This window comes from Choloepus didactylus, chromosome 27 (genome assembly GCF_015220235.1).
Source record: "Choloepus didactylus isolate mChoDid1 chromosome 27, mChoDid1.pri, whole genome shotgun sequence".
Classification (NCBI taxonomy): domain Eukaryota; kingdom Metazoa; phylum Chordata; class Mammalia; order Pilosa; family Megalonychidae; genus Choloepus; species Choloepus didactylus.
Window position 1 is genome coordinate 24,463,721 of NC_051333.1, and position 17,841 is coordinate 24,481,561.

At 48.5% G+C, this 17,841-nt stretch overlaps 2 protein-coding genes across 14 annotated transcripts in view; both read right to left on the reverse strand.

Moving 5' to 3' along the window:
* Nucleotides 1-17,841, reverse strand: part of ZNF536 (zinc finger protein 536) — a 435,117-nt gene that overhangs the window by 101,418 nt on the left and 315,858 nt on the right. The gene's annotated exons all lie outside the window — the stretch shown is intronic.
* LOC119521657 (10 kDa heat shock protein, mitochondrial) lies at nt 266-633 on the reverse strand. The gene has a single exon (XM_037820169.1). The coding sequence runs from the start codon at nt 587-589 to the stop codon at nt 281-283; it is 309 nt and encodes a 102-aa protein (XP_037676097.1). The 5' UTR covers nt 590-633; the 3' UTR covers nt 266-280.

The following is a 17,841-nucleotide window of genomic DNA, read 5'->3' on the forward strand; positions in this document are numbered from 1 at the left end:
CTCCATGCGGACACCAGCCACTGATGGAGAGCTCTCACACCATCTGCCAAGCATCTTCCTGTGGTTGGAAGGTGCTGATCGGTAAGAGGTGCTTTTTTTTTTTTTTTTTTTCATTTACATATTTTTATTTGGAAATGTTTATATCAGTACAGTGAAATTAAATTTTAGAGACACTGGGTTATCAGTTTATTATAAAAGACATGGGAATTATTTACATCACAGAAGATTTCAGAACTTCAGGGGAATGGGCAGCTTCACATGATGCCATTTCAAGAATATTTCACTCTATATACTTCCCAAGAATGTCACTATCTCTAAATAAGAAATACTCCTTTTCTTCTAGAACTACTTTGGTGCCTCCATATTCTGGGAGAAGAACTTTGTCTCCAACTTTCACGCTAACTGGTTCAATCTGTCCACCCTTTCCTTTAGCTCCCGATCCAACAGCTAATACTGTTGCTTGCAACACTTTTCCTTGAGATTTTTCTGGAAGCATAATGCCTCCTTTAGTTACAGTTTCGGCTGCACTCCTTTCAACCAATACTCGATCAAAGAGGGGAAGAAACTTTCTAAACGCCTGTCCTGCCATGGCTCCAGTTGCCGTAACTCGTGCTCTGCTCTCGCGTTACCACCGCCGCAAGGACTGAAATCGCTTAGACCCTGGGACTAAACGAACGTGAGGAAAAGTCGTAGGAGGTGCTTTTCTATTCTGAACCTAAATCTGGTGTCCCCCAACTTTCCATCAGGCCCAGCTCTCAGGCCTCTTGTAAATTCTACAGTGAACTGAGGCATATGTCTCACGTTCCACCCCCCTTCACCAGGTTCTGAACAGCCTGTTTCTCTGGCCACATTTGCACTTGTTTTCATAATGCCACCATGACTTTCTCATATCATCCATACTGGTATTTCCTTAATGTTTCTTTAAATGATCTCGTTTTCCTCTTTAATAAATTTATTCTAAAAGGAGGCTTTATGTCAGAACCAGGAATGGAAAGCCAGTGCTACTTGACATAATTAGAAAATAGCCATACTAATAATAAAAAAAGTGGATATAGAAGAGTGCTATTAAATTTGAGCTAGAATTGATGGCCTGAAAAGGTTGGCCTAAGGCCGTCTCCCTCTGGGTTAAAACTGTGTTTAGCAAATGTTGGAGAGGCCTTAAGAACAGAGCAGGACCAAAGGGATATTTTCTTCTCGATTTTGATGAGAAAGACCAGCAGAGAATTGAGAGGGGATTGCATTTCCCGCTATGGTCCCGTGGGGGCTGGGTCACCTGCAGCCCTCGTGTGACCCTCGGTGAGTGGCACGTGCCTCCCATTGGGAAGACTTCACTGCAGGTGGCCCAGACCTCCCATCTTCTTGCTCCTCTCTCCCCATCTGCCGTTGCCCTGCCCAAACTGGGCGTGCAGATAAGTTCTGCTAATTCACACTTTGGTCCCACACTGACCACAGTGACCAGGACTCAAGAACCTGCTGTTGCCGCACTGATGCTCAGAGTGAGACACCAGAGTGCCCTTTGTGTTCTGCAAGGGTGCTGTGTACTGGGACAGCCCTGCTCGCTGCATGAGCTGGTGAAGATTGGCCGGCCCCTGCTAAGCAATTCGACCTCCAGCCCAGCAGGTGCACCTGCAGATTCAAGGCACAGCTGCTGCCTGAGGGAGCTCTCCGGGAAGCCATGTGTTATTGCTGGATGGAGATTCTGTGCACTTTGCAGCTGGGGCGTATGGGATCCAGCGGGACTCCCACAGGAGGAGGCAGAGTGCCACGCGTGGAAAGGGCATGCGTGGAAATGCCACACACGTGCCAACCGAGGCAAAACCATGATTGGTATAAGCGAATAAACAGAAGTAACCAGTTAAAGCCCGTGAACCTCAGAGCCAGCACCACTTCAGGCTGCGAATTTAATGGGGAATACGGTAGGTCAGAAAGGATTTGCAGCATGTGCAGGCTCTGGGAGCCTCCCCAGTTTCATCCAAAGGGTGCCACAACCCCTTTGCCAGTGCAAACACCATACCTAGACATTCTTCTGACAGGTGGAGCTCTCCCCTAGAAAGCACTCTCCATGTTACAACTGACAATAAAGGATATGAGATTCTGCATTTTGGAGCAGACTGTCTGGGGAACTCTGTAAAGGCCCTCGCCTATTGCCTCAAGATTGCCAGGACTGCTGGACCAGGAATCAGATGTCAGTCACCTCCCGGGGCAAGCACCTGAGAGATTCACAATGGGTGATGGTGAATGTGCTTGCCATATTTAACAGGCTTGGAGAACGGGAGAGTAATGCCAACTGATCTTGATTTATTCGGAAAAAAGTGCATCCTATCATTTGTTCTTAACTGTTAAAGTCGTTTAAACCCTTCTGAGAATAGATCTAACATCAGGTTGCTTTGAAGATTTGATATGTCTTGTAATCCATAGATTATTGAAGTTAATTTCTCTGCTGAGATCTGACTATCAGCAATATTGCATGCATACTCAAAATTAAAAAAAAAAAAAAAAAACACTCAAAAAAGATCCTTAATTGGATTTCTGCTATGCCTTGGTCCAGAAAAGTAGCAATGGTGGAAATGGCTGCTTGAGGATCTAGAAGGAAAAAGGTGTCTTAACACCTTGCATATATTTTCTCAAGATATACGCGGACAGAGGTGTGTTATTTGGACACAATCTGTCCTTCACTCATTTAGGAATCTTTTTTAGTGGTGGTTAGCCCCTTATAGGTGAAGATAAAGTAGGCAATACCATGTGCTGATTTATATCATTGTGAATCATTTTTTCCATACTTTAAATGAATTTTAATTGAATTTCATCCTCTTGACTTTCATTTGCTTTTAAATGAGTTTCAGTTGTAGAGTTAGAATGCAACTGACTCCAGGAGTTGACAAGTTTTAGTGGTTTGATCATAGATTATTATATAATGTTGACAAATGTGTCTTGGACTATAATACTACATACTCAGTACTATACGATACCCACGGTGCTCCCAATCCACACAGTATTTTACAGGTAGCAAAAAGCAAGCGAACTGTGTTAAGGATGTAATTAATTTCCAGAAGGTACAATTGCCTCAAGAGATGATTGCAAATAATTTACACATTTATGACTATCCTCTGGAAGTTAGCTGGCCAGGAGAGCCTTTATGAAAGTGATATTCAATATTGGAAATGATACCAAGTGCCAGAAGGAGAGGGAAAAAAAGGAAGGAAGGATGAGAGGAATGAAAGAAACTATACAGCTTTGGGGTTGGTTTTCAAAAATGCTCTTGTGCTGGCTCCTCCCCTAGCTGCGAGAATCTGCCCGCTCCGTTTTGAATCTCAGTTGCTTTCATCTGCAGAAGGTTGGCCTTAGAGAGCCGAGTCTGGAAAAGGCCTTTGGGAGTGTGGACGTGCAACGGAAAGTTCTCACCAACCAACCCATGCTGGGACCCGATGACAGGGTTTACACTCCCCTTGCTGCCACAGCAGATGCTGAAGGACAGTGCAGTCCATGATCTGCCCACCGGAATGTCTGCCACCCAGCAGTAGAACAGCAGGAGCGGAGCTTATCTTTGTGTTTACTAAGACCGGGTCCAGGGCTAGGCCCACTGTATTCTGAATCTCACTTCCTCCCTCACAGCAACCCTGGGAGAGAGAGATTTGGTTGTTAGCTTCATCTTATACATGATAGAACTCAGTCTTAAAGATATTGTAATTTGACCAAGATACGTAGTGATTAAGTGGTCAGGCAGGGATTTAAATTGACCAGGTGCAAACTCCAGGAGGGCAGAGATCTTTTTCTTTTGGGTGGAGGGGGAAAGGTTGAATCAAATCCCCCATAAAGGCATGTTCAAGTCCCAACCCCTGATCCTGTGGGTGTGAACCCATTTGTAAATAGAACCTTTGAAGATGTGATTATTAATTACTGGGTAGACTCATTTGCAAATAGGCTTGTTGAAGGTCCTATTTAGAGGAGACCATATTGAATCAAAATGGGCTTTCATCCATATGGCTTGAGTCCTTATAAACAGAAGAAATTTAGACACAGTCAGCAGAAGTCAGACATCAATAGAAGTCAGAAATCAGTGGAAGCCAGAAGAGCAGACACATGGCAAGAGATGTGCGGGAGGATGGCCAGAACACCAGACTCCAGGGGAAAGCAGGCCAGGTCAATACCTTGATGTTGGACTTCTAGTCTCCCAAATCATGAGACAATAAATTGCTGTTGTTAAGCCAACTCATTGTGCGCTATTTGTCATAGCAACTCCAGCAAACTAAGACAGGGAGGCAGGTCTTGTTGACTGATACATTCCGAGTGTCTGGAAGTACAGTGCCTAGCACCTAGTAGGAGCTAGTGCATATTTCTTGAATGAGTGAATGTTTCTAAAGCCCAAGTACTTTCCACTGCAGTGTGATATATGCTGAAGTGGATATTTCAAAAGTCAAACTAGGCGGTGCAGACAATGAGATAATCTCCCATGGTCATCAAGAGGGAGAAGACTTGAGTTGGCTAAGAAAGGCTTGCTGGGGGACACGGGGCTTGGGTGAGGCCTGGAATGATGGGTAGGGGGCAGGAAGGGAAGAGCAAGCCAAGTGGGATGCGCCTCGTGGGAGAGGGCAGAACGCAGAGTGAAGATGAGGAAGGAGTAGGCAGGCGACAGAGATGAGGCTGGGCTGCTGGGGACAGAGGGCATTTCACTGGCCTGGGCTGACTGTTGATTCTAGATGTCACAGTTAGCAGTGGCATCCCCCCATGCATCACTTGGCAGTTTCTGTGAATTAGAGAGCTGCTTCCTGAACTTCCAATATTCCCAAACATCTATTAACACTTCCCAACCATTGGGGCCAGAATCACTGCACCAAAGGCCCCATCAATACTCAAGATTGTCCAGGCCAATGATTATGACATGGCCACAGGGAAGTCACATTGCCCAGTACACCCAGACTAAACACACAGCAACTTTTGCCAAGAGCTTTCTTACTACTGATCTTATCCTCCTGCTGCGGGGAACTTGAGAGTGTAAATAACATGGGAGCTAAGAGGCATTATCTGCCTGAGTCTGCAAGGAGCAGAGGAGAGGAGTCCCCTCCACCTGCAGGTAACCACTTACATCAGGACAATGCAATGTCCAGGGCCCCAACTCTGGAAGGAAGCAAGCTCCACTTGCTGAGGGCCCATGGAGCATCTGGGTTGCATTGCATGCAAAGTACCCTCAATACCCACACCCCAGAACCACACACCTTACTAGGTGCTGAGGGGTCCTTCAGCAAAGGAAGGTACCTCACCAGCCTGCCATCCTGGCCCTGCCAGGGGCCTCTGCTCTGCTCCAAGGCATTTCTCCAGGCCCTGAGGCCAGAAGAAAAGTCCCAGTCACATCTCCCCGGTGGCCCAGAGAAAGGTCAAAGATACTGGCCCCCTTCTCCCTGTAACAGCACACAGTATGGCCCCAGCCTGCCTGGAGACCCCACTCCCATGAGTCCCCAACTCTTGCCTGAGAAATGCCACTCAGGGGCTGAGAACTTCTTCCAACAGGTCCTGGGACTAGTGTTGTTGAGGGCCTTCAGGATCACCCAGTTCCACCCTCTTATAGTGCAGATGGGAACCCTGAGGTCCAGAGAGAATTTGAGATCTACCCAAGGTCATCCAGGAATAAGTAAGAGAACCCAGGTCTTCAGACTTTATAACTCCAGAAGCTGCAGAATGTAATTAAATTGTTTCCTAACTTTCACTGAGCAGCAGAACCTCCTCCCCATCACCTTCCCTCTGCAGTGGGAACCCTAAAGAGCTTGGGTCTCCTCCCTTTTGTTTAGGGTCTGCTCTGCTCATTGGGCTTCACTGCCCCTGTGTTCCTAAGCAGCCAGATGTCACCGCTTTCCGAGCTCTCGATCATGGAAGCCAAAGTGTCTGCAGCCGATGGTGAGTCTTTGCTACCACGGGCATCACCAAGGGCTGCCTCGTCCCTGGGGAAGCCAGTGGCGGCTTCCTCATTTCTGCTCATGGAACGTCTTCCCACTCTTGGAGAATTCCACTTGGAATCCCACAGACATCCAGTTGCTTTGGGTTCTTTGGCACCTGCCTCTCAGACATTATGTCTTCGTTCCTTTTGCAACCTGCTTCCAGCCCCAAGAGGCCCAGAAAATCCTCCAAGGATGGGAAGTCAGTGAACCGAGGCTTGTTCACTTGGGGAGCAGCCATAGGCTGCACAAACTTGCCCTGGGAAAGGGTTGGTATTTCTTTTCCTAAAGAACAAGTCTGACCTGTCCCTAGGCTTTCTGGGGTCTGCTCCTCTTAAGTTCAGGTGGAAGCCTGGGTTTTGGAGGTTGGGAGGCAAGCTGTTAATACTTACCAGTCCAGACATGAGTACCAAGTTCTTCTGGGGAAACAATTTATCAAGTAAATGAGGACTGGTGGGCTCACCTGGGTCTTGGGAACCTCTGGGCTGGCCTGAGCCCATGCTGCCCTCTTCCTCTGGGGCCTATCTCTACCCCCACAACCCCATCTTCTTTGCACAGGGCTCCAGGATGGAGTGGGGCCTGCAGAGTCACAGAGCAGGGGGGCTGGAAAGTGGCCCGAGTAGCCAAGAGCTGGGGTGCCCTGACCTCCAGTGTGGCCCCAAGTGAGAAAAAAGGAGGAAGCCCCATCTGAGGCCTGGGGGGAAGCTGGGGCCGCCTTGAGCCCCTGTTGCTCCTGCAGTTCCCCACAGGGTCAGGCGATACCACTTCCTAGCCAGAGGCATCTTCTGCTGGGGCTCCAGCTGGCCCAGCTCTCCTTTGGAGGAGGGGGTGAGGGGGCCTGGCCCCACGCCACCCCCACATGCCCACAGGTGCCCTCATGCAGCCCACGCCACAGAGAGAGACCCTGCTGCATACCCAGCTGGGCCTTGCTAATCCCTCCTTCCCAGGTGTCTGGCCCCAGTGCCCAAGAATGCCCTCCCTTGCTGGGGTTTGCCTCCTGATGCAGGTGCTCTGAAAGCTTCTGTTCGATTCATCAGGGCCAGGGGTACTCTCTGCAGAGGCCTCCTAAGAGCTGGTGCTCCTCTGTGGTTCCAACCCAGAAAGTACACGTGAGACTCAGAGCCCAGATGTGGGTGCAGCAGGGAGGGTTTGTGGTCCAGTGGCTCTTGGTGGCCGGAGGTGTTGAAGCAGCTTATTGCAGGGAGGACCCCAGAACTCATCAGAACATGTGGAACAGAGCATCACATTGCAGTGGTGACACGAGACAGAAGGAATCAAAATATCTCCTAAGACATTTGATTCCAGAGTACTCCACTGGCCACATCACTCGACATGCACCTCAGGGATTTAGGGACAGAAAAAGAGGATTGGCCACACTAACAGCTGCTGGTGCCACAGCTCCCTAGATCCCTGCTCTTTATCTGTCCCCTCCCACACTGACTCTGGGCATGGACAATGGAACAAAAGTCACGATGAAACTGAGCCTTGCCGAAGTGCTTGCACAGTTGCATTGGCTCTCTTGGATCCCTACGTCTGCCATGAGAACCAGCCAGGTAACTTGCTAGCGGATGAGAGACTGCAAGGAACAGAAACAAGTAACCCAGCCAGAGCCACTGCCAACCAGCCATCCCCAGCCAACCAGCTGGCCACAGAGGCACAAATGAGTCCTGCTAAGATTAGCGGAGCCTGGCCTGAACCAACAGAACCACCGCCTTCCCCAAAGACCTGCGAGAAAACGTAAATCTTGTTCTTTTAAACTACTAAGTTCTGGGGTGGTTTGTTACACAGCTATAGTTAACTGCTACAGCCATAGTGGAAAGAACGTATTTATCAGTAGCATGATCAGAACTAAACCACTTTCCCTCTGCTTGTCTTAGGTCTGTAAGCTCTCTCACACTCTAAGGATGGAACTTAGCTAGTGAATTTTTGAATATAATTAAAACAACAACTAATACTGTCTCCCCTGTACCAACAGCTTTCATCTAATGAACAATTACTAAAGTTCCATACACCGTGCAATGCCCTTTACGTGCTTCATCTTACACAGTCAGGCAAGGCAGATACTACTTCATCCCTAGGAGGTGTTGGTAGCCAGCAAAGCTCAGCAACCCAGCCAGGCTCACACAATGACCAGTGGCAGCACAGGGACACAAACTCAAGTCTAGAGGATGCCAAAGCGTGTGCTATTAAATGTTGGAGGCTGTCCAGACTAGATTACCCTCTTTTGAGCAAATGCTAAAGACTAGTAAATGATAAACAAGTCCCATTTCAGTAAGATCCAGTGACTAGAGCTCTGTGAGAACCACATCCACAGTGAAGAGAATCAAGCCTTAAGTGGCCAGTTCTACACTGGGAGGTGAAGAGTTTTCCAGCAAGATACATCCTGAAGAGGCCAGTATTCCAAGAACTTCAGGGATGCGCATCAGTGCTCTGTAAAAGTCTGGACTTTAAACAATTCTGTTGCATTATCAGTGACTGGTATGTGGAGGTATCTTTTCTGATCTCATGGACTCCAACACACTCCTATCTGGGGGATCAGCCAGGAAACCGAGAGGGAGGCCAGGCCATATACTCAGCACGCAGCTGTGACCGAGAAATAACCAAGAGGCCCAGGTCCACAACCGAGAAAGAATTTTAACAGGAAGACCTGAAGATAATTTCTTTGCAAAGCCAGGCATTCAGCTCGGGCTCAGATTTCCAGGTCCCGTGTGCGACCCCTTCCTGATACACACGTGGCTAAGATAGGTCTTCAGTACAACATGTGTCTCCGTTCCTGGGACCAGCGAGGTGTTTAGCTGGCCAACCTTCCCAAGAACAGAAGCTTCTCCCAAGTGGTTCTGTCCTAATACATCAGGACTGCAGGTTGGATGAGCATTTCAAAGAAATCTGCAATTGCCAGGCAGGTTTTACAGCCTCCCTCCGGAACCCCCTTCGGTTCCCATCCCTGAACTTTAAAACAACCATTTTATTTAGAGAGTCGATTTATTTGTAAGTAAATAGGGTACAGTGCGGGTGCAGTAAAAGGAACCAGGAGGCAGTTATTGGATTTATCAGCACAAAAGCCGCACTGTTACCGACAGCGACGGCGGAGCTCTGCTGTCCCTGTACCTTTCAAAACTAATATGTAACCATATCTGTTTTAAAAGAGTGATTCATTTTCCTCCCATTGCCTGCAAAACTCTCTTCATCCCCACCACAGGAAACTTGAGTCTGATTTTAATGAGCTTCAATTGGAATGTGGCCTTTGAAAAGTAGTGCATTTGAAAAGATGGAACATTAAATTTTGTAATGATGTAAAACATCTTCAATTTTTGACAGGACAATAGTGCTTATTGTACTTTATGAGCCCACTGGTGATTCAAAGGTCACTTTGTATATGACTCCACAGACAGGGGCAGCACTGAATGAAAATTAGGTTACATGCGATCAGCTTTATTATTAATCAGACGAAAATGGATTTTTAACATTTTTCTAATGAGCAACAGAGAAGGAAGAAAATACCACGAAGAAAACTACAAGAAGAACGAGAACAAACGAGGCTAAAGATGCACTGTGGCCGTGTCTGAAAACACGCTTTAAATCGGAAATGCTTAAATACTATCTCAAGGAATAAAATGCAGCTGCATATTTTGGTGTCATAAACACACAGAAAACGGCTGAAATACCTACTCTAATTTACTGTCTCTGTGCTTTGTTTATAACTAACTAATGAACTGATTTCTCTGCACAGTATATTACCACAGCCCCCAAGAACACAAGGCTGGGTGAGGTTGTGTCACTGTTTCCATGATAAATCCTGTTTTTCAAGCGTTTATAACTCGGCTGTAAATATGTAATTCAGAAGAAAACTTGGCATACAAGGCCTCAGCCGGGAAGCAAATTTACGCTTCCAATCACCACTCCACCCCCATCTAATTTTTTAAGCCTTTGGGGTGATATTTAGGTATTGAAGAGATGGGATATTGAAATGAAGGAGAAGAAAAAACAAACGATAAATAAAAGTTGAAAGGTTGGTGATTTTCTTTTTTTTCATTTCTTATTCTAATCAAAAGGCTATTTTTCAAGATAGTCCCCATGAAGCATATCAAGGTATTTAGGAAATAAATAGACTTCAGGCCCAAAACAAATAAAACTGGGCGACAGGGGCATATTTAAAGTGCAGCTTCAAGGACCATGTGGTTGGGGAAACTGAGACAGATGTGTGCAGGCTTGGGGTGCTCCTTGCTGCAGAATCACAACCCCCAGAAAAGGGCCGGCTTCTTTCCTCTGGCGGCCCACCTCGGAAGATGGCCAAGTCCCTCAGTGCAGTGTCCAGGACAAAGAAATCAGGTCCCACCCCCAAATGGGCCAGGTAGCGTCGCACAAAGAAAACTCCCCGGGCCTCAGTGCGGCTGTCTCCTGCAGCTCTGCCAGCCCCCCTTGGTATATGGGGGTCATACGGGAAGGCCAGAGGAGAGTGTGGATGGTGGGAGGCAAACAGAACCTGGCAGTCTAGTCCTCAGTGTTGGTTATGAAGGCAGCCAGTGCAGATGCTGCCTTCCGAGAAGAAAGCAAAACCTACTGCAGCTGCGGGACAGCGATTGCCCCAGGAGGAAAGAAAGAGGAAGGCAAATGAAGATGACAGGGGAAAAAAAGAGATGGATGTTAAAGAATGAAACTGGGACTCCCAAGATGTCAAGGACAAAGAGATAGGTTGAGCCTGCAATTGCACTGGCGACAGAGGAGTTAGAGGAAAGATGAAGGGAAGGAGGCAGAGGAGCTGGCTGAGGCTTTAGCCAAGAGAGGCCGCCTGAGCAGGGGTTTTCTCTCTTTTCTCCCCTGCTCTGTCTCCAGTGCCCAGAAAAGGATCTGGCACCCAATAGCCCTCGGGAAATATTTGCCAAATGAATGGACATGCAAAGATGTTGCCACTCTCTTGGTCTTGCTTCTCTGGCTGTAGTAGATGGCATCCGTCTGGGCCGACAGGACCCTCTCGGGGTCCAGATGGGTGGGGCAGCCATGGTGGGCTGTGTCATCCCAGGGAGGGGGTAAAGAGCCATTCCAGGCCCTGCCAGGGAAGTCTCCATGTGGGAGGGGCTGTCGGAGGAGGTGCATGCCCAATGAGGCAGAGCAAGTGGGGAACGGATTAATGGGGTTGACGGATAGGACTTTTTTTGCTTCTGTGCCCTAGTGCCCAGAAGAGTGCCTGGCATACGAGAGCTATTTAATAAATATTTTTTGAATGAATGGACAATGGGAAATGTCCCATTTGCGGACCACTTGGTCCAGGCCACCACTGTCCGGAGTCTAAGGAGCAGCCAGCACTCACTGTGTAACTGCAGCAGCCCCTCCAGGCTCCCGGCCCCCTGACCCTGCTCCCCAGCAGCTGCCAGCATAGTGCCAGCGGTCTCGTCGCTGCTCACACTTCCAGAGGCCTCCCATTTCCTGAGCGTCACACTGCAGTCAGGACTGGCTATATAATTTGTGGGGCCCAGTGCAAAATGAAAATGTGGGACCTCTTGCTCCATCTTGATTGGGGATTTTGTGACAGTGACAGCCGAGCATTACACTGGTTATGGAGCCCTTCTGAGCACAGGGCCTCTGGGGCCACACAAGGTCACGTGCCCATGAAACCAGCCCTGGCTGAGTCCATAGAACGGCCAACAAGGCCCTCGGCCATCCTCGGAGACCCTGCCCCTTCGGACCCTGTGCCCTTCCTCTCTTCTACGTGCTTTTCCCTCGATGTTCCTCCAATTGTATGAGCCAGCTCTGCAACTCAGGGACCTGGCACTCACTGTTCCGTCCCCTGGGCCGTGCTCCCAGATGTTCCTTCTCACTCACCGGCCTCCTTCATATCTCTGTTAGAATCTCAGCCTCAGAGGCCTCCTCTCTATCCACCCCCTGGGAAGTAGCAACCTCACCCAGGCACTCCTTAAATTCTTTAATTTATCTTCTTTACTCCATAGTCTTATTGTGGGCTGCCTGCTAGCTTTTTAGTTTGTTCCTTATTGAATGTGAGTTCCATGAAAGCAGGGAGGGGTTTTCTCTCTTTTCTCCCCTGCTCTGTCTTCAGTGCCCAGAAAAGTTTCTGGCACCCAATAGCCCTCGGGAAATATTTGCCAAATGAATGGACATGCAAAGATGTTGCCACTCTCTTGGTCTTGCTTCTCTGGCTGTAGTAGATGGCATCTGTCTGGGCCGACAGGACCCTCTTGGGGTCCAGATGGGTGGGGCAGCCATGGTGGGCTGTGTCATCCCAGGGAGGGGGTAAAGAGCCATTCCAGGCCCTGCCAGGGAAGTCGCCCACATGGGAGGGGCTGTCGGAGGAGGTGCATGCCCAATGAGGCAGAGCAAGTGGGGAACGGATTAATGGGGTTAAAGGATAAGACGACTTTCTTTGCTTCTGTGCCCTAGAGCCCAGAAGAGTCCCTGGCATATGAGAGCTATTCAATAAATATTTGCTGTATGAATGAACAAAGGATTCTCTGCTGCATAGTACCTCCTGACTATGTTTCCTGCAGACTCAGTCACCTCCTGCACAGACTATAAGGGGTGGGGAGTAGGACTGCACAAGCAGAAGCAAGCCAGTGTAGACAGGTCCATGCCATGCTAAACCCAGGTGGCAAACCACAGTCTTCCTGTTATTACTGGTCATGGGAGCTGCCTTTGACTAAATTCAGGCCATGCTATGCCTCAGTTTTCTCTTCTGTAAAATAAATTCAATAGGATTCAGCAAAAGACAGGATAGGAAAAAATATGTATGATATCTAAACATAAAAAATATACTTGTCATGTTCAAGTGCATGCACTCAGCTTTGTTGATAGGATATGGCCTGTCATGCGTTCTTCCCATCATGAAACAGAGGAGCTTCAAATGGCATTATCCCCCAGCTCGCAGACTGAACAAACCACTTCCAGATATTTGTCTCAAAAAGAAAGAGATGTCAATAGCACCCATTGAGAAGAGCTCTGTGTCGGCTGGAGCCAGAAAGCCTGGCTAATCTGAATCTTCCTGTGGCAGCAGGAAAGAGAGCAGGTCACTGCTATCATAACTGGCTGAGCATCCCCCTGCTAGAACCTTCCCTGCAAAGGAACCCACCCCAAAGCCTTCAACCTTGCCCTTGCAAAAGGTCACTGCTCTCAACCGTGTTCCTCCTTAGCCCCGTCTCCTGGCCCCTCTGCAAATCCACCCCTCCAGTGTGGAGAACATCGCAAATAGTTTTAAGGAAAAGCGCAGCCTTTCCACTTATCTTCTCAACTTAAGAGCAGATAGAGTGTTTGAAGGCTGCTCTGATTCCTAATTTCACCTTTAATATTGGGAAACAGGTACAGTTGCAGCTAATAGGGAAGGTGGGCCACCTCTTGTCTCCCACGGAGGCCAGCACAGCACGAGATGCAAATAATATAGCAACCAGCTGAGAGAAGAAACACTAAAAAAAAATATCCAGAAATAGCTATTCATTTGAAAGCAGTTGGCCCAGCCAGGAGCAGGAATCCTGAAAAGAGAATGGAGCTGCCAGTCTTGGCGATGGCCGCCTCGGCACATTGGGGTAGCAGTGCCTACCTCCACGGCTGCCATGCTGAGCAGTGCAGGGGGTGGCTGAACCTGGGCGGGTCAAGTTCAGCATGAGTTGAAGCTTTCCTGCAGCAGGATGGCCTAAGCAGCAGTCATAACTGGGAGTTCATCTGCCTGTCTCCAAGGGTTGACTGGGGTTGCCCAAGGGACTAGTCCATGTTTTCCAGATGACTTTGCTAGGTGTGGCCATTAAGAGTCTTGACAAGGTCCAGCTCTCTATCCATAGGATGCCTAAAAGGAAGGCTGGCCAGGATGGAGCTCAAAAGAATGCACTCTGGCGTGGGCAGTGATGGTCTCAGGGAGTTGAGGGGTGGCTGTGTTTCTCAGAGTGCCATGGTCCCAAGTCACATGACCAATTCCCTTAGCTCCTCCTTTTATTTTTTCCTAGGAATGGGGTTAGGGTGCAAAGATACGGTCATGGTGTCACCCCAGTCCTAAGTATGGCTGTTCAGAGCTAGAGGAAGTGCCTGAGACCCAGGAACAGGGAGATGTACCCCGGGCAGCAGAATGAGCTCAGTGTTGGATTCAGGAGGCCAGAAGTTCTCGCCCTGCTTTGAACTGCCACTAACTAGGAATGTAAGTCGCTCTTTTCTCTTTGAGCTTCAGCTACCCCATTGGTAAAAATAGGGTAAAGATCCCCAATGCCAGTCAGCTCTGCTGACCACCCAAGGCCATCAAGAAGCTCAAGTGAAATATCAATGTCTGCAAAAGACTTGGGAACCTCAGAATGCTGAGTGGGCTGTGGGCTCCAGCTCTAAGAGGCTATAGATATTCTGGCCCTTCCCTGACTCAGGGCCTTTGTCTTTGCTATTTCCTTCCTTGCTTCCCCAAATCTTTTCATGGCTGTCCCCTTCTCATCACTCGAGTCCTTATCCAATGTCAGCTCCTCGGAGAGACCTTCTCTGCTCACCCCGTATATGATACTGACCTTCCCTGGCTGCTCTCTGGCCCTTCACCCTGCTCCATCCATCCTCACACCTCTTGTCATCAACTAAACTTGCATTATGTATTTGCTTATTGTCAGTGTTTCCCCAAAGAATGTAAACCCCACAAGGCTGTACTCTTGATTGGTTTGTTTGTGACCATCTTCCCAGTCTGGAGCAATTGAATACGTGTTAGATAAATGAACAAATGGCAGGACTCATTCTCCACCAGAGAATCTTCTCCTTTCCAAAGGGTTTGGAGAGAATGCTGTTTCTTTCATTTCCCAGAACAAAGCCATGGCGTGGCGGGTGGAAGGTGAGTGGGTGGAGGCCCTGGGAACCACCAGGTTCTTCCCAGAAGAGCCCTCCACACAGACATGAAATTTGCCCCCTAATACCTCCTTTCCCCATATCCTGCATCTGTTCCCCTTTCGTTCTTCCTCCCACTTCACAGTCTGCTTTAGGACAGGGATCTTGGGACCTCAGTGTGACCAACATACCCAGAATGCCCTCTTCTTGGGCTGTGTGTGGTGTGAGTCTGCCTCCTCAATGCTGGCTGATATGTGGGTCCCTTGTGGAGGAGAGCAGCCCCAGGAAGCAGGAGGGAGATCTCTTTTCCCAGGAAAAGGGCTCTAAACAACATTCTGCAGGGGTTGGGTACTCAGTCTTAGCCAGAGACGGCTACACTAGTCAATGCACAACCCATTTGCACCATAAGCCTGTTTTCACCGGTGCTTCTGTAGTGGCCATTCGCAGCCACAGGAACTCCCCTCTTTCTTGGGTGCAGTCCCCTGGGAGCGATAAGCTGCCTATGGCTGCCCCAAAGGTGGTGTGATGACCAGTTAGTGGGACCTGCATGGACAGGTAGAAACAGCACCAATCGCTGCCTCTGGCTCTGTCAAAGCAAGAGGGAGATCTCTCCCTAATGTGCACCTCAGAGATGACATCTGAGATCACTCCTAACTCTGATGGTCTAAGAATTCTCCATTCTTATACAGAAGGCCAATTTCAGCCTCAGTGAGCTTCCTGGAGCACAGCTTATGGCCTTCGCCAGAGATGCTGTGGGGAGGACACTGCCTCTCGTTGGAGGGACTACTAACTGAATGTGAATCCTGAAATTCTGGGAGGAAGCTAGATGACTGGGGTCACATTGGCTAAAGAGAAGCATGACGAGGCAGGAAGCACGGTGGGCAGGAGAGACATGTGGAGCCAAAGCCAACGAGGTGGTGTGGGATCGAGAGAGTGATTAAGGTTTTCTGAGTCTTCAAAACTATTTTCTCTTGTCTGCTACTGATTGTTGTGTTACTGCCTGAAGATGCTCATCTCAAGTTGTCTTTGTAGAACAGGGAGGGCACGACTGTTCGTGAGTCTCACTCAAGAGAGCCTTGGCCATCTTGACCCTGAGCCTGTGGGTGGGAGCCAGCTTCCTTGGGTTTCTTCTTTGGGAAGGTTCTTACTTTTGACCTCATATAAGAGGCCCGAGCAGACCCACAAAGGCACGCCACCCTCAGCTTGTTGACAAATCCCAAGTTCTGGAGACCCCCCAATAGATGAACTCAACTCTGCTGGTGGTGGCACAGCTTGAACCAGACTCCTAAATGACCAGCCCCTTGGCCCACGTATGCCCCTCTCTTCCCAGGAGCAACTCTTTCCTTAGAAGGGAACCTACAGGGCTTCTTAAAGATGGAAACGTGCTAAGATGTGAAAAAGCTAGAACCAAAGAAATGGGAAAAGGCACATGTCAAAGGAGCCTAACTGCCAACAAACCTGCCCGTGTCGACACGGAGGCAGTTCAGGGCTCGGGAGGCCCAGCCTGATGGACACTTGTCTTCTTTTGAGGAGCAGGAGGGCAGCTGACCCCTGATCTCCAGGATGTATTTTGATAACTCCCAGAAACGAGAGGGTTTTTTAATGGCAGGGTAATTAGGCATAATTCCCTCCATGACTTGCAGTCAACGTGCAGCCCTTACAGCTAGCCCTTATTTGGTAACATCAGCAGCAAATGCTATTTTCATGGCCAATTTATTAAAAGACTCCGTGTTTTTTGGGGGGATGTCACAAACACAAAGAGGGGTATATTTATTGATATGCTTAAAATATAGGTTTTTAACTCAATTCCCTAGCCCTTACAAACAAAGCAAGGAGATAGACAGATCTGATTATGTTCTGCCCAAGTTTCCGCCAGCCTGCCCAATGGGAGCGTTTGTATAGGGTTCTCAGTGGCGCTGAAATCTGCTTAGGAAAGCAACAAGTCCTTTGTTCTGCTGACAGCAGTTATTACAATTAATTCATTTTGTGATTGGTACTTGCACTGAGTGACAAGGTGTTATTTTACCTCAGTAAAAGTTAAAAAGGTAATGCCTACATGCTTGGCAACGCCGTGGGCTTGAGATCATTCTAGAAGAAAAGGCTGACTGGAGGCTGCCGGCTCAGCCACCACCCTCTCCACACCCCCCAAGCTAGTTTGAGTTGGGAGGAAGTGCTGGTTCTTCTGCTAAAAGTTTCTGCCTCCCCAAACACTGGGTTTCTTGCAAAGTTTTTCACCAAAGCATGAGATCTCGATGTGACTTGGAGGGAGTGTAGAGAGTGTCCAGGAAGCAGGCTGACACTACAACGTGCCTTGTTGCTTGACCCGCCACTGTTCATCCAACTTGGACTCGCACTTACAGGCCTGATTCTCCTACCTGGACACCAAGAATTCTCAACTGTGGCATTACCGCCATTTGGGGCCCAGTAATTCTTTGCGGTGGGGGGCTGGCCTTGCACATTGTAAGATGTTTCACAGCCTTTGTGGACTCTAGTCACTAAGTGCTGGGAGCAACTCCCTTCCTCCACTGGTGACAAACAAAAAATGTGTCCAGACATTGCCAAATGATAGAGGAAACCATCAGCCCCAGTTAAGAAGCACTGCTGTGCACAGAACCCCTGGCTGTTCACTGTTTTACCGATGAGGATCCTAGAACCTCTCTTCTGAACTGGTCCTGTCTCAAGTTCTCTGAGCTACCCCACCAGCCCAGAGGTAGAGGTATATCCCAGAAACCATATCCCAAAGGAAAGGGCACAGGAGGCAAAGGAGAGAGATGGAATGGAGGAGCTAGAGACCTAAGACAGAATGGGGTCACAGAGCCCATTTCAAAGGATGCTTTTCTTGAAGAGCCCAGACTTCCCTTTATCTGGGCTGATCAAAAGAAGACATTTTCTGGTTGTGGGTTCTCCCATCCTCATCAGGATTTTCAACAATTCATAAGATCATAAATACCCCAACACAAAAAATACAGAGAACATAACTCCACAGTCCCTATTGTGATGGTAGTAACTACATACCAGACTTCCAAAATTCCAGTTATCTGAGTGGTCTGGTGGCTTGGCTTCTGGATAAGCGGTAGTTCCCTCTATGCTCACTGATTTCTATTGGTAATTTGACTCTCTAGTGGAC

Bases quoted from the DNA above. Each gene is read 5' to 3' on its own strand.
- LOC119521657 (XM_037820169.1), bottom strand. From the start codon at position 589: ATGGCAGGACAGGCGTTTAGAAAGTTTCTTCCCCTCTTTGATCGAGTA.